Genomic DNA, 14,308 nt, shown 5'->3' on the forward strand with positions numbered 1-14,308 from the left:
CTCTCAGGGTTCAGGTGATGCACTCCTCTGTTGTTGCTCATCAGTGTTTCGCTCTGAAGGCTCTGAGCTGGTTAGGACAGATCATTCAGTACTCTGGTATGTCTGGACTTCATTACCCATAATCCATCTGCGTGTCTGTGCTGCTGGATGTGGTGATTGTGTTGTGTTAATGATGTATTTCAGACGGTCTGCGGAGAATCCTGTGTCAAGTCGGCCTTCAGAAAGGTCCAGAGGGAGAAAACTCCTCATTGGTCAACCGACTGATGCTGAATGACTCCAAGATGTGGAAAGGTAACCTCATCTACACGTTAACATGTTCAGGATGTCTGCAGGTGTTAGTGATTTGTTTCTTAAATAAGCTTTCCTGCTGTAGGACGCAGTTATTTAAAAAAAAACCGGGTGGAAGAGATTATTTAAATAGTTAATCCATTTATTAATTTGTTTTCTGCTGAATAGGTTCATGAATTATTGATATTGTTAATGATTGCTATTTACTGCCAGGAAGTAATAATAAAACTGAAATAAATGTAAATTAAACCAGGAGTTTTTTCACATTTTATTTTATAAGGACACATCTGATCTCTGTCTGTAGGAGCGAGGAACATTTACCACCAGCTGCTGATGAACAGCCTCCTCATGGACCTCAAGTACAAGAAAATATTCGCCATCCAATTCGCCAAGGTAACACACCTGATATTGGTACAGCAGATCAATACACTGGAACAACCACTAACTGTCCTTCTAAGGCCCACTGCGTGCTCGTTGCAGAGGGTGCAGCAAACCCGCCACAAACAATCAAATCTGCTGCTACACTTACATGAGTATGCTGTGAAAAGGGGGGAGGCCACAGTGGTACGGTGGGTAGAGCAGTCGTCTCCCAACCAGAAGGTTGAAGGTTTGAATCTCAGTGCCTGCAGTCCACGTGTCGAAGTGTCCTTGGGCAAGACACTGGACCCCCCCGTTGCCCCCGATGGTTAGAGCCGTCAGTTGAGGTGGCGCCGCAGATGGCTGCCATCGGTTCTGTACCGGAAACAAATTCCTTGTGTGTAACAAACTTGGCCAATAAAGGTGATTATCCTTCCATCCATCCATCCATTTTCTAAACTACTTAGTCCCAAATGGGGTCACGGGGGCCTGGAGCCAATCACAGCCAGCTGCGGGCGAGAGGCGGGGTACACCCTGGACAGGTCGCCAGTCCATCGCAGGGCTAACACACAGACAAACAACCACTCAACACACAATCACTCCTACGGGCAATTTAGAGACACCAATCAACCTATGCTGCATGTCTTTGGACTGTGGGAGGAAACCGGAGCACCTGGAGAGAACCCACGCAAGCACGGGGAGAACATGCAAACTCCGCACAGAAAGGCCCCGTGATTATCCTTATCCTTATTAAAAATGACCGACACTCAGTTTGACAAAACATACTAATCAGAAGTATTTTCTGGTTAATAGTGAGTCAGTCGTCTTCTCTGTCGGTGCGTTGCTCGGCGTGTTACCGCCACCTGTGGTTCAGTGGAAGTGTGGTGTATCACACCACCTGTGTGTGTGCATGTAGTTAGTTTTAGTCTGTTTTGTTTTTAGCCTGTATTAGTTCACATGTAGCTATAGTGGCCCCATCACCAGCTGTGTGCAGTGACTTCATGGATGTGCACACAGCTGTCACCAGATCACTGTGATACTGAAGGAAACTTAAAGACAGAAGGGTTCTCAGACAGGTTCTTCAGTCTCTTCTCTGGTTTCTCAGTGGGTTTATGGATGTTTATTGTGGAGGGGACATTGGAGATAATGAAATCCTCAGGAAGTGGACGACACACTAAATCAGATTGATGTGTGTTTCATATTTCTGCATCCGTACCTCAGAGTCCTACCTCTGAGGAGGAAGAGGACCTTTCACTGACAGCTGGTCTCTGACAGTTTTAAAGTAGCTTAAAGTCTTCCAAGAACAGGGTGGTGCTGCTGCCTACCTCCACCCCCTTCAGCTGTCCCCCTGGGGAGGGAGGGCTCAGGTTAAAAACATCAACATGCTTGGTTTCAGACTCAGCATTTTGGCATCTGACAGGGTTTAATTTTGGGTGGGTTGTGGAGTGTCAGCCCGGCAGCAGCAACCTCTGACCCAGAGGTGAAATGTCGCTCCCCTCTAGAACTACAGACGCCTCCAGACAGATTTTATGGAAGACGACCATGAGCGAGTGGTGTCAGTGACGTCACTGTCTGTACAGCTCTTCACCGTCCCAACCATGGTGAGTACTCCTCGTCTGCACCCCCACACACCACTCTCTCTCTCTCCCCCTCTCTCTCCTGATGGTAGAGTTATGAGCGATTGCAGAGCGACTATGTGAAAGATGACCACGACCGTGAGTTCTCCATCACTGACCTGTCAGTACAAATATTCACCGTCCCCTCACTGGTGAGTTCAGTCCGCTTGTGTTGGAGCTGATGAATCTCTAATACACGCATGTTTTTACATCGCTCGTTAATCCTGCAGTTTTCTCAAATTATTCAGATTTTCTCTCTTTTTAAATAGTGTTTTGGCACTTTCTGGTCATTGTTTGTTGTTAATTTTACACACGGCATGTCCTGACTTTTAGTGCAGACACACTACATTTCCCATAATGCAGCTGGGTAGTGTCTTTCAGTAGAGCCTTCTTGCTTAGTAAACAACCATGTCTTTAAATGTTTAAATGTAAAAGTTTAAATTGACACTTGACATGTAAAATTGGTGGAATGGCCCTTTTATTCTTCAGCCACAGCATCTGGCTGTATTTAGTGTGTGTGTGTGTGTGTGTGTGTGTGTGCTACAGGCCCGGATGCTGATGGTGGAGGAGAACCTCATGACCACCATCATCAGGACCTTTGTGGATCACCTCCGTCACAGAGACCTGCAAGGACGCTTCCAGTTTGACCGCTACACAGCCCAGCAAGCCTTTAAGTTTGGACGAGTCCAGAGTCTCATTGGAGACCTCAAGTGAGGACTAGTTAGACACCAGTTACATACCAGCAAGATGCCAATTTTATACCAGTTGTATTCTTGGTATACACTGGTTATACAGTGGAACCTCGGTTTTCGTGATTAATTCATTCAAAAAAGTCTGACGAAAACTGAAGCAATATTTCGCATAAGAAAGAATGTAAATCCAATTAATCCGTTCCAGACACCCAAAAATATTAACAAAAAATACATTTTATAGAGAATAACTATATTTTTACATACAGAAAACATTGAAAAATAAATATAAATTACTAATGAAATGGATAAATGAACATTTAACATCACTTTTACCTTTACTGAAAACTCTTGGCGTATGGAAGACGGTGAGGAGGGCAGAGGAAGGAGGAGAGGTTATTGTTTGGAAGGGGAATTCCCCTCCATAAGAACTTCATGTATCAAGGTCCTATCCGGAGTTACTTCCCTTCAGCAAATTTCTTCCGGGAAATGAGTGGCCGAGTCACGCGGGGAGGCGGACGAGTTTGGTACGGACTTATGACGCTGAACCGACCGATCAACTGTACGAAAACTGAGCGGATGTACGAAAACTGGGACAAAATTTTGATGAAAAAAGTTGTTGAAAACCGAATCGTACGAAAAGTAGGGCATACGAAAACCGAGGTTCCACTGTATACCAGTTATCACAGTGAAGTCTCCCTGTGTTCAGGTACGTCCTAATCAGTCATCCCACTGAGTGGAACGATCAGCTCAGACTGAAGTTTCTAGGAGGTTTGGATGCTTTTCTGGAGCTGCTCAAGTGTATGCAGGTAACATGGAGATGTTCACACCTGAGAGGTTCACCTGGTCAGGTAGAAGCTGTCTCTCTGGTTCTGATCTGTCTGTGTGTGTGCCAGGGTATGGACCCAGTGATGAGACAGGTGGGGCAGCATATTGAGATGGAGCCCGAGTGGGAGGCAGCGTTCACTCTGCAGATGAAACTGACCCACATCATCTCCATGATTCAGGAGTGGTGCTCCACCGATGTGAGAAAACATGCTACACACTAGGGCTGCAACTAACAACTATGCAACTAAGTGCATTCATTCTATATAGGCCTATACTATTTATTGATTGTACAGTTACTGCCAAATAGAAAAATGAAACAAATTTTTTTTTTAAAGTATGCATAGGAGTATGGCTGTAGGTGCCACAGGTTGGGCTGATGAGTGCTTCAGCGTGAAGTGTCCACAGAGTTGTTGTCAGGCGGATGTCCGGTGTAGCTGCTATCTCAGGCTCGGTCTATGCAGGCAGCCGAGAGCACAGTGTTAGTCCAGCTGGATGTGCTTCTAACAGAATCAACAATACTATATGTGTCACAGACACAACATATACACGCACAACAACAGTGTGACATTGTATCACACCCATCAGACTGCACAGATAGAAACACAAAGGTGTCGCATGTCTGACATGTTACAGCGGGTTCACTTCAGTTTCTGCTGATTTTCAATGATTTAATGAAACAAATGAGAAAACCGGCAACAATTAACATGTCACACAATGTTTTACAGTATTTTACTGCTGTAAAACTAAAATTTGGTATTTACTTATATAATTTATATGTAATGTGTGTCCAAAAATTAAAATGTATACATCATAGGGAGGGGACAGCAGACCGAAATTCAGTATGTCCCAATACAAAAATGTCACAAAATGTATTGTTTTGTCTAGCTATAGATATATATATGGTGTGACCTCCATACACCGGTGACTTCATGTCTTTTGAAAATAACAACCTAAGTCAATATATCTGGTTGTCCTTTACATTATCAAACCAGTGCTAAAAAAGGGGAAAAAGAAGAATAAACTGCAAGTATTCTGCAGCTAGTTGTACATTGTTGTCAGTGAATTTTTAATTGTATTGTGACTGAATTGAATCGTACACACCGTGTCGTACATTGAGTCATATCGAGAAGAGGTCGTCCCATCCCTAATGGATAAATATAGAAATATTTCACTACAAATGTAACAAAAACTGAATTTTGAAGATTGAGAAAAATGTTTGTCTTGTGGCATTTTCTGTTTTCTGACAGTTTATAGAATCATCTCTAATTACAATTGATGAAAGAACTAGTTGGGAGGATTCTTGTTTGTTACTGGCCAGTGCAAGTCTTGCTGACATTTATGTGACATTCGTGTGTGTGTGTGTGTGTGTGTGTGTGTGTGTGTGTGTGTGTCAGAAGCGCGTGCTGATCGAGGCCTACAGGAAGTGTTTGAGCGCCCTCAGCCACTGTCACAGCGGCCTCTCGGACGGTGAGCAGCCAATCAGCTTGAGTCTGGCCGGTCACTGTGTGGAGACATTCAGGTACCAGGTGTCTCAGGACAAAGTGTCCATACACCTGCCGGTCTGCAGGCTGCTGGCAGGTAAACACTGACATATTAAAATGTCCTGACTGGATGATTTTAAAACCTTTGTCAGATTTTATTTGTAGAGTCTGAGACAGTGACAGGTGTCCTTCCTCGTCAGGTCTCCACGTTCTCCTCAGCAGGACAGAAGTGGCCTCTCACTTCCCTGAGCAGCTGCCTCTGGTCAGTAACAACGGGGTTTACCCCGTCAGTGAAGAACATCACCATCAGATGCCTGCTCACACTTTGACGGTTTCAGTTCAGTTTGAGTCGAGTCACGGCAGCTTCACAGTGCATTACAGAGGCTTCACCGATGTGAAAACTAACCTTAACTTAACCGACGTTACTGTTGTGTTTGATTCTGGGTCGACCTTAAATCTGAGCTGAGTGACTCACTGATCAAACACCATGCTTCACATGCTCGTCTCTGAAAACGGAAATGGTGATTAATGCTGATGTTTGGTCAGATACAGACTAGCCAGTTGATCAATACATCACCTGTTGATGCAGGGAACCACAGGTGGTCACAGGTTCCACCTGTTATACCTGAGCATCCACACCTGTATGCAGCTGGTGAAACCTGATCACCGTTTAAACTGATAAATGCATCAGTGTTACCATGTGTGTGTGTCCTCAGGGTGAACTCAGCCCCCCCCTCTTGATCGAACTCCCCCTCCGCTGCTTGGTGCTCTGTGCCCAGGTGCATGCTGGGATGTGGAGGAGGAACGGCTTTTCCCTGGTCAACCAGGTGAGTCCATGCCTGACAACGATAATGAAGCTCAATACGGATCAGCTGATCTGCTGAGATTGTGGGTTAGTTTCTCTCAGACATGCGCAGACGTCCCTTAATTCACACCCAGTCATCAGTAACACATCCGATCAAACATGCTGGTGTCAGGACACATCTACAAGTTCAGGTCAGAGAAAAACAAGCTCAGACGGGAAACACTTGAACTCTTGTCCTGTTGGAAAGTTTCCTGAGACCCTAGAAGACAAAGTCTTTTGTCAGGTAGAAGTGAAATAGGAAGTACAGTAAAACCCTCATTAGTGTGTCTCTAATCCCTCTCTCTCCTGTCAGTTACTTCTTTATTTGTGTCCCATCATCTGAGACAGCTGTGATTCTTATGCAGTAAAGACACTAAGCTGAACTAACCAAACTGTTAAAGACTCACAGTAACCAGTCTGAAAAGGTGCTGGTCCAAGGCTACAAACTACCCATGATGCAACACTCTGTAGAACATTGCTTGGCCCGCTGCCTGTTTGTTCTAAAGGGGGTGCCAACCTCCTGCACACTGTCAGAACCCCCTCATAATTGGATCACTATGCCAGTGCACAGGTCTGTAATGTACCTTGGCTTTTAGCAAATGCATTTAGTGATCTTGGTGACACTAGGCGACCCTTTAAACAACTGTAACGCACCTTTAAACAAGGCTTGGACTCTTAGCAAGACCAAGTCCGTCCTAGTAGATTTCCGTCTTCTCCTTTCTAGCGATTTTGTGATGTGTCTGTCTGAGTGTAGATTCAGCCTGCCTAAGTGGAGATTTTAAAAAATGTAAACAAATTCTGTGGTTGCAGTGGCCATTAGCCTTTTAAATGGTTCATGAATACCTCTAGTGTGTGTTTACTGTTTGTTTATGCTTGTATATATTGACATGTGCTGCTGGCTGTTGAACAGTTTGCCCGACTGGGGATAATAAAGTTACCTTTGACCTAAGAGTGAATATTTTTGTAGTAGGCAGTAAATACTACAGACACAACAGTTCCTCTTTCTCCTCATCATCCAGAGTTTCATCCCCTCTACAGTGGCAATGCCAAAAAGCCTCGTGCTGCGAGTATGAACACATTGATGGTTGTGGGCCATACACACACACACACACACACGTACCATGTAGACCCCCTTAACCTGCCCATGGTGATTTCTCTGACTGTTCAGAACAAGACCCCAAGAACAGCACTAGGCATCGTGGCCAAACTGTTGCTGCAATTTTCACATTCACGTCACGCACAAAAAGCATTTTCTCATAGAGAGCTGTAAAAGGAGTAGCTGCAAAACAGCAAATACATACCATTGTTAGGTATTTTCTTAGTTAGGTAGATATTTAGAGATTTGTTGTCTAGAAATGTGTAGGGTAGACAGGATGTCTAGCTCAGGCTGTTAAATGCTCAGTTCATTGTCATGAGTTCTGCAGGCTGCATCTAGGGCAAGGTCAGCTAGATTGCAGAGTCTGCCGGCAGGATGAATATTGCTAGTAGCATGATATGCTCAGCCGTAATCTTAATCATAACATTTTCCGAGGCTTACTGTTCGGACATGTCCCTGAATGTCCTGTATGTTTTTAGATACACACCACATAATCAACATTCACACACATTATTTTCTCCATGTTTTGACTACTGCTCTGGTCAGCTGCCAAGCTGGCATATCAGGTGACGTCACGGTTTGACGTTGCCCGCGTAGTATGGGGCTAGCCCAGAAGGATTAATATTGTATAGGTTTCTTGGTCCAGGGTTTTTCTTCTTCCGGGTTGCCTGCGAGCAGCTCTGGGGGTGGAAGATGCCTGGACGTGTAATGTTAATTCTTGCCTGTGACTCCTTGAATAAACCAGCACGGTTATATTTTTTTATATACTCAAGTGGTCCGCTTCGTCTCACTGAGCTCCTGGTTTGAAAGAACCGGACGTGGCTTTATAATAGAATAGAGCCTTTACCATAAACCACAAAAATTAATCATCTTTTTTTGATCAGAATTTGATCCATTGGATTCAGTATAATTTGGACAGTTTGGTTGGTCAATAGGATATTTTATTTTATTCCATTCATGTGGGCATGAAGCCGGCCATGGTTTTCAGCATGAGGCAAGTGTGCATGCACTATGGGCTTGAAAACATGGAAGCATGCAGAACATCTGCTACTTTTCGTCGCCAAAATCTGAAATCATGAATAATATTGTCAGAATGTGCTGTTGAGCAACTTTCAAAGGAATTAATTGAGTGCCATCTTGTAATCCAATATCTAGTTCTCCTTAATACATCCATGCTTCAGAAACATACTCTGATGTTGTCATCATGTTCCGGTCACTTCCTGTTTCCTCTGACAGTGTTTCTGTTTCAGATCTACTATTACCACAATGTCAAGTGCAGAGTGGAGATGTTTGACAAAGACATCATCATGCTGCAGGTAGAAACCGACTGTACTGTGACCGACTTTACCTGCGGACGCAGTTTTTGTCTCTTACAGGCGTTTGTGTTTTGATGCAGGCAGGGGCATCCATGATGGATCCAAACCACTTCCTGATGATTGTTCTCAGTCGATTCGAACTGTTTCACATTTTCAGCTCTGCAGATGTTAGGAAGAGATACAGAGAGGCCAACAAGGTCAGTACTGACTCTGACACTTTACTGACTGGAACAGACACCAAGAAGAGATAGAGAGAGGCCAGCAAGGCCAGTCCTGACCCTCTGCTGTCTGTGTGATAGGATGTGGTGCAGCAGAACAACACCCTGATCGAGGAGATGCTTCACCTCATTATCATGGTCACTGGTGAGTCCATCTGTGGTGCGTCAGCCTTATTTAGAATCAGAATCAGCTTTTTTGGCCCAGTGTGTTGGACACATGAGGAATTTGACTCTGGTACAGTGGCTCTGTGTGTATGTACAATGTTCTTCCATAGGCAACAAATAAACAAGGTAAGACTTGGAGAACAAGAAAATAGCAAACAAGAAAGAGGAATGTGCATTACGAAAATAAAGTAATCATAATTATAGGAAGTCCGCTGTCATCTCCGGTGTTTTGAACATGAGGAGCCACAGGTCAATAGGACCACACCACAGGATCAGCTGTTCAACCTCCTGTCTGTAGGCCGTCTCGGGTGAGACCGATGACCGCTGTGTCATCTCCATTTACAAAGTGGAGAAGTTTTAAACAGGAATCCAGTGACGGTTCGGGTTACACAGGTGAGCTGCAGAATCATCTTGAGAAAATGTTCTTGAGTTTTGTTTCTTCAGCCCACAGGCAGGTGTTAGTCATGTGAAGGTGGAGGCCTAATGTCGGTGATGGTCCATCCACCTGTTTGGTCTGGAATAGGTCCTCTAGCCCCATCATAAGGACAGACTTTATATTTTCAATCTGCAGCAGGGCTTCAGATTCTCATGAGTTGTTTTAACACTGAGATCCCATGCCACTGCCATTCTAAAGGATTGCCAATATCCCGCCCTTGTGCTGTTCATATAGATCAAGGCCGGTATAATCATGAGCCAGCCTGTGAATTCAGACAGCAGGCTGGGATTCTGCACCAGAGGCGAGACGTGATGTCGCTCTGCATCAACTGTGAAGTAAATTTTGCACCACTAGTCTACAAACCAAAACAACAATGGCGGGAGAGACAAGTGGAAATGTAGCTTTGGTGCCTCTTCAAGCATTTATTTAGCTTCACGCAGAAATGGTTAGCATGTTTCTTGCTAGGTGTGCGAATGTCATGAGTAATGACTGCTGCAGTCAATACATTTGCATCAGGAGTGCTTTGACCTCTAAGTTGGAGAGGAGCCAAGAACAGTTTGAGGCAGAGAAGTGTGCAGACCTAAGATGCCAGTGATGGTGTCACGCACATACAATGTCATCAAAAAGTAGCACTTGGTCCCGGACTGCCGGCTCACCCTCTCTACACAGAGCGTGTCTCTCCTTTGTTTCGCCTCTGGTACTGCCTCCCAGGGTGGACCAGAGGCGGAATGAAAATGGCCTGACCTTCCGGCTTTGCACCTTATACACAGAAAACGAGATGGAATAAAGGTGCACCAATCCTGCCCTGAAAAGGCCGTGTGTAAGGGGCTTTACTCAGCAATGTTGAAATAGGAGTGTTAACCTGGTTACCACGAACCATTTTTACATAGGTAAATGTTTAATGTGTGTGTGTGTGTGTGTGATACAGGTGAGCGGTACGTCGCGGGCGTTGGACAGGTAGAGCCCTTCGATGAGGTCAGAAGAGAAATCATCCATCAGCTGTCTATCAGACCTATGGCTCACAGCGAGCTGGTGAAGGCTCTACCTGAGAACGTGAGACACCTACCCATCTGTCTACCGGTCTCTCCTCAGTACAGACAGTTGATCTGGCTGTTTTATCTCTTCAGGGTAACAAGGAGACTGGTCTGGAGAGAGTCATCGACAGTGTCGCTTCATTCAAGTCAGTTTTCTTCAGCACTTTCAACTCAACAATCTCCAGCAGTCCACCATAAAGTCCATTTGAATTAAAACAGTGTTTGATTTGAAGAAGAAATTTGTATTTATGCATTGAGGGTCTTTACATTGTGTCTGTTCATCTGTCTTTTGTTTGCTAATGAAAATCGTTAAACACCTTGTCACCGTTCATGTTTTTTTTTTTTTTTATTTAGTGTTTGGTTGTGACTCGGGATGTTTAGGCTCATTGTTGCTGCTGCAAGAATTTAAGGTGATCAGACTCCTGATGGAGAAGAATCGCCTGAAGTGGCTGAAACCTTCACACAGTTGTGTAGCTGCAGCCTTGTTTACTCTGTTCTTCAGAAGCTCAGCTGCAAAGCTACAGTGCTCTGTCCACCTTAAAACACCATTCATTCATGTGAACCCACAGGTGTATCTTTACCCCGTCCATATATCGCAGTATTGACTGTGGTAATGTTTTGACAGGAAGCCAGGTGTCACAGGTCGGGGTCTGTATGAACTGCGCCCAGAGTGGAACAGATATTTCAACCTGTACTTCTACCACTATAGCAGAGCTGACCAGTCCAAGGTATGCACACTGATCATGGTATGGATCAATCAATCAGTCAGTCAGGTTTATTGTCACTTCCATAGTACACACTCAGCATACATGGGAGCAAAATGCTCTTCTCCGTCAATCACTATGTTTGACATTTACAGTAAACGGACACATTCTAAAACATCATTACATGAAGAGAGCAACACTGCCTGAGAAAGGGGCTGACCTCTTATGAGGGTAGCCTGGTGGGGGAGGGATGGGGCAACATTTGAAATGTGTTTGGAGTTGGGTATTGGACTGAGTTGTCATGGTAATGACATGGTAATGTCTGTGTTTCAGGCAGAGGAGGCTCAGAGGAAGCTGAGGAGACAGAACGGAGAGGACACAGGTAACGAGGCCTGTCTGTGCCACCTGTGACACATGGACTGTTTGTGGTTGTTTTATTTACTTTAGCTGTATTCTCCATGCATCACTAAACGGATCCAAGGTCAAAAACGTAATCCTTGATTTTCTAATACTGCCTAAGGTTATATCAATGTTTTGGTTCTTTGAGCCCCATCTGAGTTGATGATGAGAAAAGCTGGGCTCATTTGTCTGAGATAAGTGCACACTCTCATGGTCAGTGACGAGGATATACACATGCAATCCAAAATCGGTTGTTTTTCTGTAAAAGAGACACCTGAAAACAGAAACGATGATCTGAGCTGAGTTGTTGACTTTATAAAATATCAGACAGCATAGTTCAAGGCTTCAAACCTCTGAACATATATAAGCAGTTTCAGACCCAAACTGATTACATTAGCAACATTCAGGTGCAGACCGACCTACTGTTGCTGTGATGCTGTTCCCTCCTTTTTGTTTGTACTAAAATGGTTCAGGCTTTCCCTCCGGACCAGGTGAAGGACAAGTGTGAGCCTCAGCAGTGTTTGCATGGACACATGACACTGTTTTATTTATTTATCACACTTGGTCTGTGTGTGTGTGTGTGTGTGTGTGTGTGTGTTTGTCGTTCAGCCCTGCCCCCCCCTCCACCTCCCCCCTTCTGTCCTCTGTTTGCCAGCCTGGTGAACCTGCTGCAGTGTGACGTGCTGCTGGCTGTAGAGGGCGCTGTGCTTCAGTGGGCTGTGGAGCCCAGTGGGGGGGGCTGGACTGAGTCCATGCTGCAGAGGGTGAGATTCATGAGACCAGTAACAAATGAGCATGTATTGAAAAGTGTTTACATCTGATTTTATGTATAATTAACATGTATACTTTGTTGGCTATGTTAACTCTGTGTACTCTATATGTACAGGTGCTCCACCTGGTGGGCATGGCTCTGCTGGAGGAGCAGCAGCAGCTGGAAAACAACAGTGGAGATGAGGATGTCACCTTCAACTACACCAGCAAAATCACACGTGAGTACACACACACACACACACACACTGACATGCATTTAAGTTGTTATTATTGCTTTTAATGATGTTGTCATATGCACATCATGGCTAGCTTGCTTATCCTCAGTAGAATTGGCTGTACACGTGCTCATTTTTGAGCACGTGAGATGCAGTTTGGCACAAGTGGTTGGGGCAGAAAGGTTAGCAGCAGTGTTGAATCACCACAACAGCGGTGGAAAGCTTTGACAACAAACCCACACAGCTTGACTGGGTGACAAACCATCCACTGTGTTGCTGCTAGCTGCTGCTTTCTTGGTCATGATCTCAATGTCAACAGTATTTATATTGTGAAAAAGCAGAGATTGAAAGGAAGGCTTTCACTTTCCTGCCAGGTATAATGAATCTGCCACCTAGTGGATAAGTCCTCCAGATTTTACGCAAGCATGCATGCAAACAGTGACACCAGTGTCACATACAAGATGCGTCAAAAAAGTTCCAGGACTGGGGTCACAAAAATGTATTACAAAAATTGTATACAAACTGCAAGTTTTCCCCTTTGAAGTAATCCCCCTCGAGTCTAATGGACATTTCCATCCTGAAGCAGCCTTGACTTTTTCTGCCACAAATCTCACCTCTTCTCGCACACTGAACAAAGCAAATGCTGCAGGATTTCTTCCCAGGCAGGCCAGAAACTTCAGGTTGATTTGTCTTCATCGCTTGATAATCTAAACTCAAGGGACTTTTAACAAGAGCATCTGAAAAAGCATACAGTGGCTGCAGAGAGCTGAAATTGCAGTTATACACACCCTGGATATTGCGCCACAAGGTGATGCAACCCGCTAATCCCTCCTCCACTCATACGTAGCTCATATAGCGCAAACAGTCCTGGAACATTTCTGACACATCTCATACACATCACTAACAAACAGGAATATGGGCAGCCTAACATACATTAACACAAACACTGCACACACATTCTAATATCTATTTTTGTATTTTAACTTTATATTTTTATAAATAATAATTAAAAATTGCTACCCCTTTCCTGTGATTATGATAAATGTACTGTTTCCTCCTCTGCCCAGTTTTTCTGGCTATTTTGGGAAATTAAAGTTTCTGTGATTGTGTCCAGATGCATTTAAACACAGTTTCCTTCAGCTCACTCTTTGATCCATCAGTTACATCTGGATTTTTTTTTTTATGCTTGTTTGCTCGTCATATTTTCTCTGTGTGTGTGTTCAGGTCCAGGTGAAGCTCCCAGTACTTCAGGAAGTGTCCTGGCTCTGTTGGAGAGTCTGCAGAATGCTCCTCACCTGGAGGTTCACAAAGACATAATCACCTGGATCCTCAAGGTAAATGCTGATGTCAGTGTGATGTCAGTAGCAGATTTGCTGTCCTTTGTAGACCTGCAGGTTGTTGAATACCTGTACATTAGAACAGTCTTATTTGTCCAAACACCTGTTTTTCACGTTACCGCTTAGTTTGATGAAAATGTAATATCATCATCCATCTTTTTGACATGAGAAGTTAGGTCATCAACAGAATGAACTATCCAAAATATTTTGTGGTGCATCTGTTCCCCAGGGCTCCATCCTGGGCTCCATGCTATTTTTATTCATCACATAGGCATTTGCGTTATAAATCTGTCTCATCGGGTCACGTAGAAGTTTCTCTCTGTTCTGTGGAGGTTTGTCTGGACCTTTCAATGTGACATTCATTCCTCCATTTGTTGTTGTTTTTTGATTATTTCTGTGCAGATGGTGTCAAATATCAAAACAATGAGAGAACGAACGTCATCCACATCCATGGTCAACATCAGCCCAGGACAAGGACTGGAGGAGGTAAGAAACAAAAACTGTTGAAAGACGA

The 14,308-nt window shown here is 44.3% G+C and overlaps 1 protein-coding gene across 2 annotated transcripts in view; it reads left to right on the forward strand.

The window, feature by feature from the left end:
* Positions 1-14,308, forward strand: part of ubr2 (ubiquitin protein ligase E3 component n-recognin 2) — a 55,707-nt gene that overhangs the window by 23,983 nt on the left and 17,416 nt on the right. Inside the window, exons 9-29 of one of the 2 annotated variants that reach the window (XM_020622301.1) lie at positions 1-96; positions 184-291; positions 593-681; positions 2,315-2,413; positions 2,808-2,971; positions 3,660-3,759; positions 3,847-3,975; positions 5,173-5,356; positions 5,460-5,521; positions 5,976-6,086; positions 8,450-8,515; positions 8,596-8,712; positions 8,815-8,878; positions 10,263-10,387; positions 10,462-10,514; positions 10,994-11,096; positions 11,406-11,454; positions 12,081-12,235; positions 12,358-12,460; positions 13,682-13,791; positions 14,197-14,280. In XM_020622301.1, coding sequence (XP_020477957.1) covers positions 1-96; positions 184-291; positions 593-681; positions 2,315-2,413; positions 2,808-2,971; positions 3,660-3,759; positions 3,847-3,975; positions 5,173-5,356; positions 5,460-5,521; positions 5,976-6,086; positions 8,450-8,515; positions 8,596-8,712; positions 8,815-8,878; positions 10,263-10,387; positions 10,462-10,514; positions 10,994-11,096; positions 11,406-11,454; positions 12,081-12,235; positions 12,358-12,460; positions 13,682-13,791; positions 14,197-14,280 — 2,171 coding nt within the window. Of the gene's footprint in view, positions 97-183; positions 292-592; positions 682-2,147; positions 2,247-2,314; positions 2,414-2,807; positions 2,972-3,659; positions 3,760-3,846; positions 3,976-5,172; positions 5,357-5,459; positions 5,522-5,975; positions 6,087-8,449; positions 8,516-8,595; positions 8,713-8,814; positions 8,879-10,262; positions 10,388-10,461; positions 10,515-10,993; positions 11,097-11,405; positions 11,455-12,080; positions 12,236-12,357; positions 12,461-13,681; positions 13,792-14,196; positions 14,281-14,308 lie in introns of both variants that reach the window. The other variant, XM_020622300.1, reaches the window with a different exon arrangement.

Source organism: Monopterus albus, unplaced genomic scaffold (assembly GCF_001952655.1).
Source record: "Monopterus albus unplaced genomic scaffold, M_albus_1.0 scaffold277.1, whole genome shotgun sequence".
NCBI lineage: Eukaryota > Metazoa > Chordata > Actinopteri > Synbranchiformes > Synbranchidae > Monopterus > Monopterus albus.